Source organism: Paramormyrops kingsleyae, chromosome 18, assembly GCF_048594095.1.
Source record: "Paramormyrops kingsleyae isolate MSU_618 chromosome 18, PKINGS_0.4, whole genome shotgun sequence".
In the NCBI taxonomy this organism is placed as follows: Eukaryota; Metazoa; Chordata; class Actinopteri; order Osteoglossiformes; family Mormyridae; genus Paramormyrops; species Paramormyrops kingsleyae.
Window position 1 is genome coordinate 18,073,323 of NC_132814.1, and position 19,649 is coordinate 18,092,971.

At 44.0% G+C, this 19,649-nt stretch overlaps 1 protein-coding gene and 1 long non-coding RNA gene across 8 annotated transcripts in view; one reads left to right on the forward strand and one right to left on the reverse strand.

Moving 5' to 3' along the window:
• Positions 1–4,246: 4,246 nt before the first annotated feature.
• LOC111844782 (uncharacterized) lies at positions 4,247–15,963 on the forward strand. 2 transcript variants are annotated; one of them, XR_011983606.1, is made up of 4 exons: positions 4,247–4,367; positions 5,088–8,059; positions 11,742–11,831; positions 14,444–15,963. It is a non-coding gene; the product is annotated as an uncharacterized lncRNA (long non-coding RNA). The 2 variants fall into 2 exon arrangements; XR_002838463.2 differs by lacking the exon at positions 4,247–4,367 and having other exon boundaries at positions 5,092–5,216; positions 7,880–8,059.
• igsf9bb (immunoglobulin superfamily, member 9Bb) overlaps positions 4,375–19,649 on the reverse strand; it is a 110,018-nt gene continuing 94,743 nt past the window's right edge. For 3 of the 6 annotated variants that reach the window (XM_023813567.2, XM_023813566.2, XM_023813565.2), the window contains exons 18-21: positions 18,375–18,461; positions 12,911–14,575; positions 10,133–10,260; positions 4,375–7,943 (exon numbers count right to left, since the gene is read on the reverse strand). In XM_023813567.2, the coding sequence (XP_023669335.1) occupies positions 7,738–7,943; positions 10,133–10,260; positions 12,911–14,575; positions 18,375–18,461 (2,086 nt within the window). In that variant the 3' untranslated portion in view covers positions 4,375–7,737. Of the gene's footprint in view, positions 7,944–9,470; positions 9,543–10,132; positions 10,261–12,910; positions 14,576–18,374; positions 18,462–19,649 lie in introns of all 6 variants that reach the window. The other 3 variants (XM_023813568.2, XM_023813569.2, XM_023813570.2) reach the window with 2 other exon arrangements.

A 19,649-nucleotide genomic window follows, 5' to 3' on the forward strand; every position in this document is an offset into this window, starting at 1 on the left:
CGTGCCACTGGATCGTTTTTTCCTATTCATCAGCTCTTTCTGTCTGCATCGTTTATCAGATATACATAAAAATATATTGCCAGATCTTAGTTATTTACACATGTGACGCAAATGTTCTGCATTATGTTTGTGCAGATGTGCGTGGCTGTGTCCCAGACCGAGAGAGCAGTGTGTTTGTCTGCGGGCGTGTCAGGGTTTAGATGATTATTCACCACATACTGTGTTATATTTTTTTCTCAATCCCCGCGACCCAGTCTAAGCCCTCGCCCTTTAAGTGATTTTTTTTTTCTATTTAATTTGCTTAAAATGTCACGCCTTTGCCCTGTAGTCTGCTTTTGACTGGCATCCAGATAATGTGTTTTAATGTAACAAGAACGTACAGTTGGGCCTCTCTGATAGATATAAGAATACAGTGAGCAACATGTGAAAAAGTGTATTTTAAAAAATGTGTTAAATTAAGCTGAAATAACTCGCTCTAACCCCTTCTTGTGTGACCAGTACCCATGGATTCGTTATAAGCTTACGTGCGTCATTTGTGAACCGTACTTCGTATCGCTGCAGAAATATGGTCATTTTCATACCCACGCACTGCACCTCGCCACCGTTTATTTCATTAAGAATAAGTTTATTCCAAATATTCCAATAATGCATAAAATAGCACACAAACAAAGCCCACCAATAAAGTGGATCCGTTTCCATTAGATGCAAGGCTCACGCTATGAAAAACTAAACCCAGTCTCAGTCTAAGTTTAGCAGGCTGGACTTTGCAGCAACACAGACCGTACCCGCACTGCACCAGAAGAGATGTTGTTCTTTATATAAAATGAACGCCAATATATGAAAAATCTGAATTAGCTCTGTCTAGGCGGATTTCTCCACGCGCCAGCTTAAGAATGGCTTAAGTTGCTGTCCAAAGTCAGCGCACCGAAGGTATGGAAAGGAAAAAAAAGTTTTTGACATTTTGTATATATTTGTATATAGATTGTATGCACATGCACACATACAAACACGCTCAGGCACACACTCAGCCACACACGTTAATTTGAAGTTCTAGGCGATGACATTATATATACATTCAAAACAAGACCTATTATTATTAACCAATATATATTTCAATATGCCAAATAAATATCACATTCTATTGCAGACGAACGTCTTTTTTTCCGTGGCATAAAGACATCGTTAAGCAGTATCTCCTGTAGTTCATGTTTGTTTAAAAAATATCTTTTGAAAGATAACATACCAACAAACAAGGCAAAGATTAACTGCCTGGAAGGACTCCTAGTGTTTTTTTTTTTTTTTTTTGTTAAGATGTTTCAAGTTAGATCTCTGACTACTGCACTGAGACGCGTTGCCCTGGGTACAAAACTTCAGCAGAAAACATGCTCAACACAGGTATTACCCCATCTAGTGTCTGGATTCTGACACAACAGCAGGGATCGTGCGGATGAACAGTACTTGTAACTGGAAACGTACAGCAGAAACTATTCTGGTTAGAAAAAAAATCCCAAACTATCGATGCTCAGTGTCAGAAAGACGGTCTTAAAGTGGTTTAAAGAGCACTGCTACCTCGCTTTTGCTGGACACAAAGAGCACAGTCCCAGTGTCACCCGCCTGCAAACTGGGCTCTCTTGGTACCACATGGCAGTGCTCGGTGACACTCTGCCAGTCTCCTCACCACTGCTCAGCACCATGAAACAATAAGGAAATTGGGTATTCGACAGTTAACGTTTTGCTCTGTTGGTGCCCAATTGCATTAGCCTTGAAAATAGTGCCCATTGCGCAAAGACCACGAAAACAGCCCCAAGTGTCGGTTTAGAACTAGGATATTTAATCTCTATGCTGCCTTCTGCCTTGTCTTGACTTAATGTCCTCTGTACTGTTTCAGTCACGTGGAAGCTTAAGTCTAGTCAAAAGAATTCTGTTACATATCGTTATAATCAAATGCGTCATTTATTGTATGCATTTTTAAATATCAGTCAGCACATGCCCTAGCAACATAAGAACTTAGCTAATATCAATCTGCACCCCACACAAACTATTCATGTTAGGTCAAAGGTCACACTGGGCACTTTTCACCCCGTCCTATTCAATACGTTTCCTATCATCATGTGTCTCACACGCCCCCATTTCTTTAAATCTTTAACCTCTTACGTTGCTCCTCATTCAAGCATTCTGCACTCGGAACTTTACCCATGCAAGTAAAATCTTTCCACTAGAAGTATTACATACACTGCTTGCTAATGGACATTCTACAAAAAAAAAAAATGAAACTCTTCATGAATCTGTACTTACATGCATTTTTTTAAAATGAAGACTTCTTAAAATATGTCTGTACATTTTTAAAAATGGTTCCAAATAGTGGAAAATTATCTGACAAACAGAGATAGGTAATCCCTGTGAGGAAATTCTCTTTGCCCTGTCTTGCTTTCCATACTGGTGAGAACAAATTTGGGGGCCACAGCAAAGAGACAGCCACCTTGCAATGCCCAGAGAGCGGGGGGGCATGGGGGAATTAATGGCCTTGCTCATGGGTCTATGAACACATGACTACACTGACAAGGCCAGGCTTGAACCCCCAACCTTACAATCACAGGCATAGAGGCTTAGCCCACTGAGTCACACACCTCATTATGACACACACACATCAGAATCTGTGGCCGTTTTGTAATTATGCATCTGAAACTTGCCAAATGTAACTGTAAATACCAAAGTTTAAAATATTGTGAGAGCAGAGTTCTAAGCAAGGGTGGCTATGTAACTGAAAATGTTTTAAGAAGATCACAAATACCAGGCCTAGTTAAGAGGTGGAGTTCTTTGGAATAGGCTGCCTGTGTCCCTCTCCATGATTTGGGACAGTGGAAGAGGCAGATATTTTACTCTAACCAGCCTCACCTGTACAATTTGCCTGAATTGATCCAGGTGGACTTTGAGTAATTGTGACCTGTTGAGCTGGATTGTACTCTAAAGCAATCTGTTGTGCTTTGACTTTTAAAGCACAAGACAGAATATTTGTGTGTCTGTATGACTGACTTGTGTAATCAAGGCAGCTAAGTATATGAGGCCAAAATAATCTCCGACTAGGCAGCTTGGTAACAATTTCGACTCCAGGCTTCTGAATATCCAGCTAATAACACAATTTAACTAGGCATGATCTAACTAGGCAGGATCTAAAGCTGAGAGGTTGCTCGGCTGCCGTTTAAATGTGTTTGTCAACGAGCAGCGATCTTCCCATTTTCTGTTGCAAGCCATAACTCCCCCATATTACAGAATTCCAGTGGTAAGAGTTTAGTAAGTAAACTCAATGATTAGATGTCACTGCGAAAAGCAATAAAATATCGTCTTTGGTGAGGCCTTAGCCTTTTGAGATTTGTAATTTACTGAGAGAAAAGTCTCATACATCAAAACTCCCAGTAATTACCTCTGATAATCTTTTGTTCTGTTATCCCCAATCTGCACTCTGCATCAAATAGCTCTGGGAGTGGATGAATATTATTCCTCATCAGTTTCGTTTCTAAAATAAATAAGTGTACTAATGGTTTCATAGTTACAGTTACTATAAGCTTGGTTGTGACATATTTGACTTTGCAACATCTTAATACAGAAGATCTCTAGAAAATGTCACATTAACAGAATATAATATATATATAAAGCTGAGATGGCATGAAATTTAACATACATTATGAGCTAAGAGAACTGCCACACAGCAAATCAGCTACACTCACAGCCCAAACATTCTTACATACTTACATATGATTATTCACCTTAATAGCTAAATCTGGCAGATTTACTGCAGAGACACTCGGTAACACCCTAATATGATAAGGTGTAAAGGAATGTGAGTAAGATATCTGTAACAAACTTAATAAATAATGTAAGTCATATGACAATTTTAAGCAGACTGTTTCTGGATGTTCACTGGGCAACAGAAATGTTCATTTCAAGTGTTTTTTTTTTGTCAACCCATGTTAACAAGCATTTATTGCAAGCATTAAACAGCTCACGTGATTTTTCATGGCAGGCTGACAGCAGTCTGCCATGACGACATTAAGTCGGACATCGTGAAGCCTCTTTACAGCGAAGGATCAAGGTGTGCTCACAAAAAGCCACCTACCGATGCTGCTTACGAAATCAGTCGGGAAAATGCCGGTTTGCTTGTCCCAACTGTGTTTCGGGACACGCACCTCCCACATTCGCTATTTCGCGTCAAAACCGAACTGTGCCCGAATCTGACCGAATCCGGTCGAATCGTTCACGCGGGCAAAACGGTACGGAACAACAGCAGCTTCCGTACATGGCGGGTCTCAGAGCGCGGAGTCTGCTGTTTCAAGGAGTCCCGGGAGTTCTGCCGTCGGCCACTGCGAGCGGTAAACAGAAAATTAATTTCCCTTTGTCGGTGGAAAGCTACCTTTTGGCTTAAAGGCCGTGTTTCGTACGTAAGTGCGCTCCGCTAGACATAAAAGCCTACACTGTCCGCATGAAGGCGAACCGGCAAAGAGCCTCTGAAGAGGATCTCACTACAACGCGGCCAAATAGTGCCCACGCACACTCAGATTTATACAAAAGATAGGCGGGAATATACAGCACTTTCCTGATACCACAAGACTATAAGACCCCTATGTCGTAATGCCTAAATTGTAGCACCTCACGGTAAGATTACATTTACAAAAAAATCGCCAGGATTTATTACACGGATTTAAGGGTAAGGGGGTGTCTCGAGAGTGCGTTGAGTTTGAAACGCGCTTGTGTGAAACAGCACGTGTGGACAGCGGTGTAACCGGTTCACTGTGACCGTAGTACTCTGCTTAAGTGGGGCTGGGGTGAACAGTCATCCCATTTAAGCAACCGAGATCGTTAAATTCACACTTCACCCTTCAGAGCCGCCGCTGTTCCCATAAACGTATTAAATAGGATTACGTCAAACAGATCACTCACACAAGACGGGTTTTCTGTACTCCGTATACCAAATGAAATTCATTTAAGAAATTTGCTGCGATTAAATACTTATTTCGACTACACGATTTGTACGGCTGTCAAATGTAACCCCAGTGACACTTACCACGGCTATTTCTCACATCACAAAAAAGCATGGCTGATTGGCTGTGTTGACCAAAACTACGCACCAAGGTTTTATGCCCAGCTTTGCACAAACTCACTGATCTACAGACTACTGACTCATCCCAGGAACCTTCAACCCCTATGTCAGATGGAGTAAGGTGGGTTTCTCTACTTCTTGGAATGTGATGCTGGGCTGAAGGTGATAATCACCACGAAATGCCATACCCTTTGGTAATGTAGGTTTTCTAGCCACTCGGGTGATCCAGTGTTACTGGGCTCTGTGTGAAATCTTGAGAAAAACGAAACAAAAACAACATTCAGCATTCCTATTACCCATTTAATAAGATAAATTTGCCTTGGCATTGACTAACAGTAAGCTTTTTTGTCTTTATATAGGTCAAAGCCTAAACAGGATAGAAGCCATTTTCCCCCATATTTATAAAGTCATAATATATATAACAAATATCTTAAGAATTATTATCGTAGTGAATGAAACACTGAATTTTTCCATGGAAAATCAGTGCAGACCCGCAGTACAGAAATAGCCGATCTTAAATCACAATGGCAAACGCTCCCAAGTTTTAATCAGTCGCAACAGCAGTTTGATGGCACTAAATTGCGTCATGGGCCCTGAAATTGGTGCCCTCTAACGGAAGGTGTCTCCTTTTTCCTGATCAGCATATGAAAGTTAACAGTTTACAAACCTACAATGTCTCTTCTCTGCCCAATGAGAGGAACCTAAGTAAAGTTTAGGACCTGTCCCCATTCTTTAGTGGGTCAGGCATTAACAAGTCCCAGCTGAGGCCAGTGGTGTCCACAATTCTCCCCCCAGAACTCCAGAGGTCAAATTGACTAGCAAGATGGATCCAGGGCACACCAGAGTGTGCACCTGTGCACCAAGACAGAACACATGCATCTTAGTCTCACCCAGTCTGGATATGTCTGATCTGACTGGGAAATACATATGGATTTATAAAAAATAAGCACCCTTGGATGTTAAAAATAAAAACACACACACACACAAATGCAGACTTTGATGTGCAGCCCTGCCAACTCGTGAAACAGCTCCTCCTGCTGGTCACCAAACGTGGGAATTATTATTATAATTTGACATACAGGAGATTTTACACCTTCCTGCAGGCTGCAACCAGACAACTCCACATTGTATTTTTTTTTTTTAAAGAAATCTAATCTAATTAAAAGAAGAACGTACAAAAACAGGATGTCAAGGCTATAAAATTGGTCACCAAAGGCAGTTAAATTTGAGTTATCCAACAAATACAACACAATAAACGAAAATAGATCAGGCAACTGAGCCCTACCAAGGCCCAAGGAAGCCATATAAATTTACACCGGCCCTCCCAAAGCAATTAAAAAAATACTATAGTACAGTATGGCACAAAATCCTATCCTCCTCATAGTACAGTACTTTTGTTGTTTTATTGATTAAGGAAGTGGTAGTATTTTTGGCATTACTATAGTACTTTTTTTGGATAGGGTCAGGAGCCCTCTATACTAATGACACAGGCTGTGTGTGTTCAGAGACGAGGTGAATGTGTTTGAGTAGCGAAAGCCAAGATTTTGCTCCAGTGCAAACAAAAGCCAGCTAGGGCTATCAGACCTGACAAGAAAACAAACAGGCAACAGGCCCAAAGCTTGGCGATAATATTTGAAATAAACAACTGATATTTTCTCACCTCCCTGCGTGATCTGATATAGATACACCTCTCATTGTGCTTTGCATTTTAAACGGCCTACTTAATCAGTGAAAATACTGGATTCCACAGTGGTGTCGATAATTAAACAAGATTGCTGCAGACGCTCAACTAAAGATACCATTACCGAAACCCTCGAGTATCAAAGAGAGCTTAACCATGCTAAACCATCTGTCCTTAAACTTAAGGTCGCTTTATTTCCTTACGGGTGCCCCTTGCGTGATGAAAACTCATCAAACAAGTACGAACAGCGTACGGCCGCCATCTACAACATTGTAGCTGAAGCCCGCTTACGACCGGATAGAACAAAAACAGAAACCATTAGCAAAAGAAATCAACAGGCTCAGTCCGTGTGGTAAACTGCGAAATGACCTGAGGTATATATTTCCAAAAGAGAGAACCCTGTGTTGCACTGAAAATGTCCCCTGTGGCAGGGAGGTTTGGCAGGGCAAAGTGGGTGAAGGAATGTGAAGCAAGAGTGAGACTGCTGTAAACCAGGACCGCGCCAAAATAAATGAGTAAATAAAAATCCTGTGTTGGTATTCCAGGAACACTGAACTAAGCTTATCGACATATTGTGGTAATACTGTAGAGTGAACGTCAAAAGGATGAACCTTTAGCTAGCTTTTAAAGTAGAGTTATTACTGTTCTGTTCTCACAAACCCTTTCCCAGGCATTAGGTTAGTTAACATTTAAGCTTTTAAGTTATGCGCGATTTTAATTTTTTTTTCCCTGTGTTGTGATTTGCACTGGAGTAAAACTTTGGAAGCTATTACTAATGTCCTCTGAAGTGCCAAAAAAACAAAATAAATACAAAAGAATGCATCAAAATGAAATAAAAGATTATTGAGTTGACGACAGCTGCTGAGTTGAAGAGCAGATGTGATTGGTGTTCATGGGGAGAGAGCTGTCTCGTATGATTGGTGGCTTTGGGAAGGGGGGGCGTGGCCTTGGCTTGGTGACCTCAGAGTAGTGTGGCGTGGTCTGGGTCTGCTGTATCCATGCTGGCCAGGATGGCTTTCTGGTCCTCCCGGGGCGGTCGGCGGTACAGCAGAGCGGAGAAGCGAGCGTACGGGTCCTGCCTTTTCTTCTTCTTGCGGAGGTAGAGAGCTTCTTCGGGCTGGAGTACCTGAGAGTCACGGAGCTGCTGGGTCTGGGAAGTGGACACACCTGGGGTGGACAGCGACAGTGTGGTCACAAGAGGAGGATAGCCAGGCATCCAAAAATACGAGGAACGTGCCAAAGAAGTCTGAACCCCAGAAAGGGTGCCGTCGATATCCCCTCAGGTGAGAAATTTCAGCATTAAACACATGTAACATATGAAGTGCTAAGCTAGGTTAAAAAGCATGGCAAAAATGACGCGACAAAAGAAAACCAACAAATACATGAAAACAGAGTGTAAAGCTGGGCTGTTCAATCACAATATGAATCGCAGGGTTTTAATAAGATTAGAGAGCCCGAGACATAGGTGAACTAAGCAGCGTCATTGGTCCCAGAGGCCACCAGGGGGCCGTACACATCTGATCAGCCTTTCAGAATGGGAAGGAAGATGCAAATGACAACTAGGTTAATAAAATTTTGGTTAGAGTTCTGAAAAAGGCTGGGCCTGTCCTGTTAGAGTGAGTAAAGATGTTGAGTTAAAGCCCAATAAGCTGTAAGTCAGTCTTAAACTTTTTCCTGGGCCATTTTAGCAAAAACACCTGTGCACATGCATCAAAGGCAGCGATACCGACAATGTGCCACAGCATCATCCCGGGTCGAAATCAGCTCAAAATAAGTCAATATTTGCAAAAGTCAGCCTTCATCACTCACATCAGAGTAGAAAGAGTTTCAAAATGGTGAGCGGAGGAGCAGAGACCTTATGAGGAGAAGCAGGTGTAACATTCAGCGTTAAACTATTAAGCTTTACGAGAGCTGTTTCCTATCCGCATCCCCCGGGATGGTCATTGCAGTATGCAAAAGAATTCCAACCACAAACTGGCCAACTCTAGACCTGGACTCTACTGCCCTCAGATCTCAGAAACATCAGAAAGGGAGGCAGGTGACACTATTGTCGGTGCTTGGGTGGGGGCTTGAATGACCATCTGTGCCCCACCCAAAAAGAAACACCCCAAAGCAGCTACAAAAGATCTGCCTATTAGACAGGGGTATGGCCCTGCATTGGCATGGATTGTCTACCCACTGCTCAGCTTTTAAACAGTTAACATTAGTGCCCCCTTGTGGAAATCTTGGGTCTGGCCATTAGGTTTGTTCTGGCACCGACACTAACTCCTTTCCTTCCGTTCATCAGATTTTATTGCCACCCATACCACATGGAGAGAGTTATGGTTAGCAGATATGGAAACCATTTTGTATTCCTCAAAGAAAGATAGCTTCAGATCACTCTTTGGCACTAGGAAGAGCAGAAAGATCTGTGCAGTGCTATATTCAGCCATAAATGCTCATGAAAGAGTTAAACTGGCAATGAGTGAAAGGTGAATGGCAGTTTTGATGACATGATTCATGAGGACAGATTTTTAGGTTATCCGTTCCAGTGCTGTACAGCTGGAGATAATACAGAGTTTATCATGACACAGGTCTGGGGTCACAGTTAGATTTTTGGTGGTGAATGGGGGGCAGGGAGGGATACATGACGCCATGTGAAGCGCTTCACGGGGATTACTACGGCTAGGAGGAAGCAGTCTGAGATAATACTACCTTCTCACACCACAGTGGGGTGCTGCTGGGAAGTCAGAATCACCTGGTGCAAATATACAATCTGATTGGGGCCTGCAAGACAGGAAGTGCCCTATTAATCCCAAACAAGATGTGCCTGCTGGCAGCGATATGGCACAATTCTTACCTCCAGCTGAATAAAGGGCACAAAACACATTTTGTGGATGACAATGTTCAAAAATCATAAATGTTTTGCAGCAGCTGACAGTGCTCGCTTGTATCAGGAAAATCAAAGATGTGAAATCTGACCCCATGTAGTTTGCAAAATGATACACTACGCTTGGAGGTTCGAAATCAGTGTTAGCTGGAGGAATGAGCAGCTGTCTTTCAACTGATGCCCCTATGAAAGGCTGCCAGAGTTGGTATGAATGTACCAGACATGCTGTAATCAGACAGGCTATTTTACATTACAGCACATCAAGTGAGAAAACAGGGTTAGGCAGTTCCTGGAACACCTGGAGGTTGAGGATCTTGCTCAAGTGCCTAACAGTGAAATTACTCTGCTGACCATAGGATCTGAACCACTGACTTTCCAATCACGGGTTCAGTGTCCTAACCTACTGAGCTACACACTTATAAATAATGTTACAGTGACATATCCGGTCACAGACATTTTGTAATGGAAAAGACTACACCACACTCACCTGCCTTCTTTCTGAACTTGGAGTTGTTGTTGTTGATGGTCACCTTCTTCCCTTTTTTAGCACGGTAGAATCTAAGTGCTTCCAACCTCTCAGACCCTGCAGGGGCACTCGATGCACCTTGACGTTTTCTGCAGGGAAAAAAAAGATGAGAAAAAGGTCAACAGAAGACCAGGCTCTGCATAGATACCTTGGGGTCCAAAAATTGTATCCTCTAGACCCAAAATCGGCAGTATCTGTACATCATTAGACACGCCTATGGTTATCTCCAAATCACCCTGAGCTATCGCATTCTTTGCTCAAACCGCAACACTAGTCAGGCACTGTCTTTATTGATGTTTTACTTTCATTGTGAAGAAGATGAGAAGGGAAAGAGATGTCTTGCGATTTTTGTTCATGTAACAAGTTCCTAGTTCACTTTTCTGATTTTAACGTGGTTTGGGTGATGTTACTAAATCCATTTTTCTTTTAAAGAAAAAACGGAACTGCATTAAGTAGTAGTATGTAAATAAGTGTTGCATCAATATCCTCATATGGGTATTTGTGAGTCTTTCTGCACCCACATTGAACTAAATCTGCAGTCTTCCTGTCCGGATTTGGAGGCACTGTTATTAGCTTTCTTCGAAATTCTGATAAAAACGCACAAGGTTTTCATGAGGCACGAAAAACAACGGAAACTGTTATATGGAGGCTGTCCTTCTGCAGCGGCTGTGAAAAGAGAAACCGAAGGTCATTAGTGTGGGGGAGGAGGGGGGGAACACAGCTGAGCCACAAAATCATCATCAATATGTGTCCATAGACATGGATATCGTCTATAATGGGCTTCACCATGCTGACAGGGGGAAGAGATGGCGGGAGGGGTGATGGCTACTCAGGAACAGTCGCATAAAAAAAAAAGCAACCAAGGCACTCGGACAACAGATGTAACAAGAATTTATTCTGAGATTTGTCATTTTTTTGGAACTGAAGAGCAATATTTAGCAATGGCATGCATGGCGTTTCGCACATGGAACAGGACTTTAAAGGGGAATACTGCTCTCAAGCACTTCCTGTTGCCGTCATGCAATTCCTGTTGTCGCTCAAGTCATGGCATCGCTAGTTTTGGAGGGACACTCGCCCGGCATTGCTTTTGAAAGGCTCGGCTGTTCTGCAGTCTGATGGGAGATTTTGAAACGCAAGGACTTTCCAGATGTCTGAGACGGAAGTGCTGTCACGTTGTCCACTTACAGTCAAGGGAAGCTCAAACACCAGTATTTCAAAGCTGTGAAGTTATCAATATCAATGTAAATCTTATCAGAAAAGATAAGATTTGCACCTGGGAACATTTTGGTGTTTACATTAAACAATATGCACAGCGTGAAGAACTTTGCGTAATAAGCAATATCCAAAACAGTGTCCCCTTCAATTGGGTACATATATATATATAATTTTTAAAGCATCACAGATCTGTGTTTATTCAAGACTGCAGAACCCAAATGCGCACTTGGAACGAAATAACTTCAATCACTGCTAGTAACCTGTCTAAACCACATCAGGCTATACCCAAAGACTCGTATTCCCCTTTAAAGGAAAAGGTGATTAAAAGCCCCACCTGCTGCCCCCCCCCTTTCAGACATGGATCCAACCCTTACCTATTGCGATGTAGAGGACCTGGTCACAACAACGCTGCCCAGATAGCTGAGATCAATCAAAAACAAAGCAGGTAAGACACCCCGAGCAATCAGAATGCCCAATTTGTCCCTAATTAAGATGATGGAGACATTGCAACAGATGAGAGTTCACAGTCCCTGCAACGTGGTTTGGCCAATAATCTCCTGGGGTTTCCTGGGGATGAGGTGGGAGAGGGGGATTTTTTTGTGGAGATGTGGGCATATGATCAAATCATTAAAGAAGAGGAAGCTCCAAGCCCCCTTCCCTGTGCTTGATAGGGTGTACACTCCTTAAGCACCCTCCACATCACATCATGTAGTAGGTGTCCTAAAAAGCCTGGAGTCAGTTGTAACAAGGAGCACCCTTTAGCCTGAGAGCGCTCAATTCAGGGTCACTTGTAGGTTTCCGCCTGTTGGGTGAAAGAGTAAAGGAAAAAGCATGATGAGGAATGGAAGAGAAAACTGGGATCCTGTGGTGACCCCCTTAGGATTCCAGGCTTTTTAGGGACCTGTGCTGGTCTGGACATCCTTCAGGTTTGTGCATCCTCTGAATTGACATGACCCAGGCTTTTAAGCCAAAGACCTCGACCTGAGTCACATGATTGACACTTGATCTGTGAAGCAAAGGACTGCTTTCACCTGGGGACTAACGTTCATCTCAGAAATCAGCTCTGAGGTCTTTCTGATCGTGTATTCGGCGGTGGCCGAATCTGTCCGAATGTCTGTCCCCAGGTGAGCTTGTTGCAGTGCTTCATAGATTTCATGGATGGATGTTGGAAATTGAATGTTTGACAGAAAAAGCAGCAGGGACTGGAATATATACAGCCCAACAAATGAAGACCTCTATGTTAAATGGTATGGCGTTGTGTGACATCGGTGCACAAACCTTGGCGAATCTGACTAGAAACATTAGACAATTTTTATGTTTCAATATAGTTACTAATATATTTATATACAGTATTTGTTTAAACAATTACTGTACAACCCTAGTATAGCACAGAAGAGTTGTTTTCAAAGGTTTAAACCTCAAGCTGACTCACTAATTAGACCAATTTTGAATGGGGTAGAAGATAGAAGACTTCTTCTCTGGTGGTCAAGAGTTGTTTTCCGGGTGACAGCCTATTGCACCTACCCTGAAGCTGACAACTGAGGTGGAGAGGGCTCAGATGGAAGGATCTCCTCGTCTGTCCTCCTCTGGGATGGCATCTGCCCAAAAACGTCGCTGCTTTCCATGGGGGGTGATGGGGACTGGGACGGATAGCTTGTTGCAGTGGAGGCGAAGGCCATGTGGGAGCGGTAGCTCGGGCTTGCCCGCCTGCTACTCTGGCCCTGGGCGGGTGAGGAGGAGGGAGAGGACCTCTGGGAGAAGCTGGCTGCGGAGGGGGGCTGCAGGGTGATCTCCGACATCTCGGGAGGTATGGGGGGCTGGATGATACTCGGACGGGGCCGGGGGCGCACTACAATCTCTGGGGAACCGTCCTGTGAGCTCAGAGGACTCTGAGTCAGAGGGGAGAGTCGGGATGGCTGGAGGACCACCTGATGTGTGCTGGGCTCCATTCTGCGAGTCAGCCTGGGGCTGAGCTGAGGCCCAGGCTCATACCACCGGGTGTCCAGGCCTCCGAATGTGCTTGGGCCGCCCATGTGGGCTGCCGGGTCAGGGTAAGGCAATACTGGTACACCCAAACCGTGGCTTGTATGTCTTAGCTGTAGCTGCCCTAGACTCTGTGCCTCTTGCATAGGTAAATGCTTGGCTGGAGGGCCCTGAGGCTTGACCTTGCTGGGAGACTTGCCTGGGCGGCTCTTTGGAGTCTCCAGCTGCAGGACACCGGGGTACGGGGGAACCTGAAGGGCAGAGGGCTGCAGACTACTGGGAGGAAGAACATGAGGAGGAGGAGGCAGGGGAAGCTCCCGGTGAAGATGCAAGGGGTGGTGGGGTGGAAAGATGAAGCGTGGGTCCTCCAGGCTCGCAAAAGGGAAATCCGGCTGCTGCCAGATCTCCGGGGAGCGAGTGGAGGGGGTATGGGTCAACGGGAGGGTGCTGCCTGAGGCGGCGTAATGTTGGATCTCCCCCTCCCCCATCTCCTCTGGTATGGTGGGATGGCCAAAGGGGCCCTCGGGTAGGTAAGGGGGCGAGGACATGACTGAGCTAAGCGGGCTGGTGTCGGGCATGTAGAAGGGAGGCAGGGACTCAGACTCGCCAGGGCTTCCAAGGTAGCCATAGTATGGGCCATGCGGAAAGATTCGGTGATGCTGGGCAGCTCTGATCTGCCCTGTGGCCTGAAGCCGGCTGCTCTCCATGATAGTCATACCTTCCATGGGCCTCTGGAACCGGGGACTGTAGGCTGGGGGCTGCATGTATGACTCCTGGCTGGAGGACATGGGGGAGATCTGGTGGGGTCTGAGTGTAGCCATGACTGGGGGCATGGGCCCAGGGTCATCATTTTCCTCGTCTGACTGCCGAAATTCTGGGTACAAGTCAGACTCCTCCACAAAGGGGAAACCCTCGATGCGCCTGGGCTTGACGGAGGTCTCCATTTCAGAGGGTTCCATTACGAAGCGACCATCTGGGCCACGACTGATCAGCTCGATGGGGGTGGTGGCCTCTGCCTCATGCTTGGAGACGCTGTACTTCTTGCTGGTTATTGCTCTCTTGGTCTTCTTGTAGAGGGACAGTTCCTTCTCCTTGGCGGGACTTGGCAGCGCTTTCTTGACATGCAGGCCACGGCTTTCCTCTGAGGATTCGGAGAGGGGTCCCAAGGATCGAATACTCTCGGGACTTAGCTTCCCAGAGGAGGACCTGTGGAATGGGAAGAAGACAACAAACCAGTCATCTCCAGCACGGTCCAAGCTAAGAAACATAGATACAGTTGGCCATAGCAGGAACCCACATAAACTGATTTTAAGGGACATTTACCTTGTTTCAATTATTCAAAAGAATATGTGGAGGAACATTTCTAGAGGTAGATCACTTCTTTGTCCTTTAATACTCATTAGCAAATTGACACCAGAGAAACTCAATGTAACCTTTCAGTAATGATGTAACAGACTGTGAGATCTGCAGTGGAGGGCATGTGAGCATATTTTACTATGGGTACAGCTACTGAAATTTATGCCACTGGTAAGTGCAGCACAGTATGACAGAGACAAGGTCAAGAGCAAAAAAAAAAAAAGCTGATATCACATGACTGCAAAATTGACGCACAGAATCACGTGACCCTTAATGAATTCCGCACTGCTCTGTGGGAGTGTCACCTCTGATGCTACTGTGCAACTGCTCTGCCTGAAATGCTTGCCAAAGGCGTGTGACTGCTGTGCATTAAGGACATGAGTCACAGTCGAGTCATGTGGGTGGGCATTTGGGCAATGGGGGATAGCCATTTGTATCAGATCTCACCATGAGTCAGTGTCGCCCATGAGCCACAACAACCCTACTTATTGCAGAGTTCATAAAGCCTCCTTGAAATGTATCCTATATACTGCTATTTTATTACTCATAAGGAAACATGTTCCCTCTAAACACCTTCCTGAATAGAACAGTTGGGGATTATTGCACTTGTCTTACGACAGGCCCCGAGTTCCCAGGTCTTGTGACCCATCTTAGTGGTACTGCATCTGGTTTTCACTCGGTTTTCTGGAGATGTCACTACTCAGCCTTCCCTGGATCTCATACTCTCCTGTTGCTGCTGATTATTCATATTTCATATTTTTCATTTTATAATTTACTTTCTCTGTGACATATACTAGACCTGATCATTTAATGACTTCACATGTACATTATTGCCAGCTGTCCTACTTGCTAACAATGTTATCAGAACATAGCAGTTGTAAAAACACACAGGGGGACCGAAAAATAAAACTATACATGTAGTCTAATGCAAATTGTGAAGGACAAATTTATATAGATTTACTAATAATGGAACATTGTAAGTATCTTTGAATATGTCAACATACAGACTTAGAATGTGTTAAATTCCAAGTTGCACAGTCCTTATGAAGAAAGAACAACCAATATTTCTATGGATACAAGTGAGGCAACCATGGGTTCCTCATAATGCCAAGAGAGTATCTGTGCCAAGAGACAAGGACCAAGTAGTAGCTACCTTCCAGAAAACAAATGAGCAATCAGATGACATGTTAAACCATAACAGTTTATTGAGACCAATAAAATACAATTTATGGCTGCAAGTTTATGGGTTTTTTTGTCAATGTTTGTAGTCTTTATGGCTGCTTTGATGGGCCTTAGTGTCGAAGACAACCAGCTGTCGATAGGCAAGAATGTCCTTTCTGCTATTTAAGTCAAGCTGCAGGACGCAGTGTCCTTACTGCAATGTCTTCTTAAGGAATGAGGTACAGTGCATGACAGCATTGAGGACAGACATCATTTGCCCTCCATGGATGTAAGGTAGCGAACACACCAGAGAACAAGTAATGGACACTATCGAAATGTCATATAATACCTCAAATACACAGTACAGGTTAGTAGAACCCACAGACTGATCAAGAAAAGTCAAACTAGATCAGAAATACTTTAAAATAGCATCTAATACACACAAAAGATATAGAAGCAGCTTTTAAAAAACACCAAAATATTTTCCTTCCTTCCTTTTTTGATCAAGGAGGTATATCTCTGTTTCCAAACTATTGTTCAAGCTTTTCAATTCTACGATTAAACACATTCAGACAGTGTCATGATTGTCTGCGCACAGCACACTAGCAGAAGAATAAAATGCCTATTATCACTACGACCAACGCAAAAAATAGGGACGTCAAATTTATGCACTATAATAATAATAATAATACATCAGTAAGGTGTATACAATATAAGTCCTGGACACAGGAACAGAACACTAAGTAACAGAATAATTTATGTCACCAAAGGATATACTGTTAAATATGGTAAACAACGCTGAACTTCCAAGTCTTCTGATTAGTTGTCAAAAAAGAACATGAAAAATTGCCATGGCAACGAATAATGCAGAAGGTGACTGCTACTAAAGGGGCAAACGGTATCTCCTCCAACCAACAAATCCAAAATGGGAATGAAAAACAGCAAGGTTTGCAGGATGGTCGCATCAGCAAATGGCAAGTGTGGGTACGGTCAAGCACTGGTATGCAGCAGGGTGCTGGTCCCTGAGAGGCAGTGATTCTGGGGTCACTTCACAGCGAAAAATCTGGTAGAGGTACATGAGGGCATTCACAGGGCGCTTGAGCTTTTTTGCACACATGGTGGTAGGTCTTTCCTCACTTTCTCCCACTTCGTGGATCCAAATGTCCCAAGTGCAGCAAAAATTGAGACTATCTGGGGGAAGGGATAGTGCAGTTTTAACTGGAAATATCAGTGTTACGGTACACAAATGTGTGCTGCTGAAGGAAAAAATGCATTTTGTTAATTTTCAGGGTCCACTCACAACTTAGAGACTGTCACTTATCTGTATTCCAACACTTCCTTGGTGTGATCCATGGACAATTCACATTTTAAATCGTCTTCAAGCTAACCACGTCCTGTCACAATGGCTGTGGTCTTCACTGTAGTCATTGAATTCTCATGGGATGGTTTAGACCCCAGTGTTGAGGTTTAGGTGGTTCTACTTAATTGTCTGCACCTTCAGCCACACCCAATGTTGGAAAGGTCAAAGATCCATCAGAAAGACACTATGTTGGGTTGGTTCCCCTGCACCAAAGCAACTATGTCTTCCTTCTCCATGATCCTTGAAATCGCTTGTCATCAAAAGTTGCTTTTAATCAATGTAGCTATGACAAGGTCATCAACATGACTCATTATCCAAAGCTTATGTGTGCCTACATCAGCGGGCATGAAGCTGAAATGTTGCTATGGTCAAGAAGAATGAGAGGCCCCAGCTGGATACTCAAAATGTGGGTGATCTTTGGATATGGATATACGACTAATATAGAGTGTTTCCTAAGGTAATGGATTGTCCTGGAGCAGCCTACATTTCACATGGAAGTTAAATTCACTATCTACTGCATGCTTCAGCAGTCAAGCAGGCTGGTTCTATGCATCCAGCAGTGAAGCTGGTAATGTATGGACTTTGATGTACTGGGCATTCCTACAAAGGCCAAATTAATATTAATATCTTGTGTCGCTAGATGCTTATCTGCAGAAACAGCATTAGCAGCTAAATTGTAAAGGGATTCAAAGCCAAAACAAGGGATATGTTTAGTCTTGGGCAGAGATTCATCTGTTCCGTAACCGATCTCCTCTATTTTCCCATACCGAGGTGGCAGAAGGCCAGTGGCCACACATCGGAAAGCTGCGATTTCGCTCATTTAAGTCATTAGACGGCCAATGGGAAAGTGTCTATGGCGGCGCCACCGGCGATGAAGCAGCCGCAATGATGGACTTTCCGAGCTGAGCGACGGGGAAGAGCTCAGGCTGTGGGGGGCGGCAGATGTGGAGGGAGCAGGGGAGTTGGGGGTGGGGGGGTGGGAGTTAAAAGTATAGGCGGCCTGCCATCGCCTGTGAGTGGAGCCGCAAGGGCGTTTAGCCCAGCGTGCGGCGGCCACGCCCAGCACCCGCACAAGGAGCATTGCCGCCAAAGCCAGCGCACACTGCTGAACAAGGTGCAGGCACTCACTGAGGACTGGTGGGCGGGGGCCTGTAGCTGCTGCCGTCTGGCCCCTCCCAGTAGGGCTCAATGCCAGGCAAAGGGGTAAGAGGAGTCCTGCGGCGAGAAACACAATAGAGATGGAGGAAGAGTTGATGGTCAATGAGGCTGTGTGTCCTTGAAATCAACACAGCAATAGACAGAGAGAGAAAGGGAGAGAGAGAAGGAAGGAGGAAGGGAAGAAGAGCAAGAGACACAAGAAAGATATAGCCAGTGCATGTCTGAATTCTGTTTATTAGTCATAGTGCGTTATACATCATACATTTCACACATGCACGGAGGATATTATTTCATGCAGCTAGGTCAGGATAAAACTGCAATATCACTTGCCGGGTATAATGGTAGATTACCTTTGTAGCTACATGACTTTTGGTAGACATTTTTTAAACAAGTTTTTTTTTTTGATTATATATATATTCATAGCAGAAATGCTACAGTTTGCTGGAAGAGACTTTGCACCTTGTTGCTGGGGAGACCATATAATTAAAAATTAAGAAAAAAAAAAAAAAGCACGAGCACGACAGATCTGGGAGACGAAGCCGCTGCACCAAAAGGGTCCGCCATGCAAATGCACGTCACCGCTCGGCCCTGGAGGCGGGAATTCGGCATTCGGGAAAACATCAGTACGAGAACAATGGAACTTAAGGAGCGGCACTGCCGGTGTAACCGTGATGAGGAAACACCGATGGACTCGACGTTAAACGTGCCGCTCGGATTTCGGCGGGATATTTTATCGGTCGCCTGTTGGCTTTATGGATGTCTGGTTAATGTCTGTTGAATCGGTAATACTGCATCAGGAAATTGACATACATAGCAATAAATAGCACAACTATGAAGCAAACATTCAAATCCTCTACGCTCTGCACCCGAGAAACTGGTTTCAGTGTTTTTTTTTTTTTTACAGCACCATACTGAAGTCACATTTAATACGTTTGCGAGGAGATGTAGTATTAATAAACTGACTTTCGTATCATAAAATATATCAATATAGTAATACATCGTTTTTTTTCCTAACAGTCACACCACTCAGACAATAAGTTTTGCATAACGAGAGCAATTGCTATTAACTGTGGAAAAAAACAAACAGGTTTCTATTTTTTTTCTTTTGTAAAACAATGCCAAGATAATTTGTTTCACCGTTAGATATCATTCCAGGACTGACAGTGGTTCTCCACAAAGTCACAATACTGTGTATTACAGAGCTGACCATCACAGAGTGGGATACAGATTTACATAAACCGACAC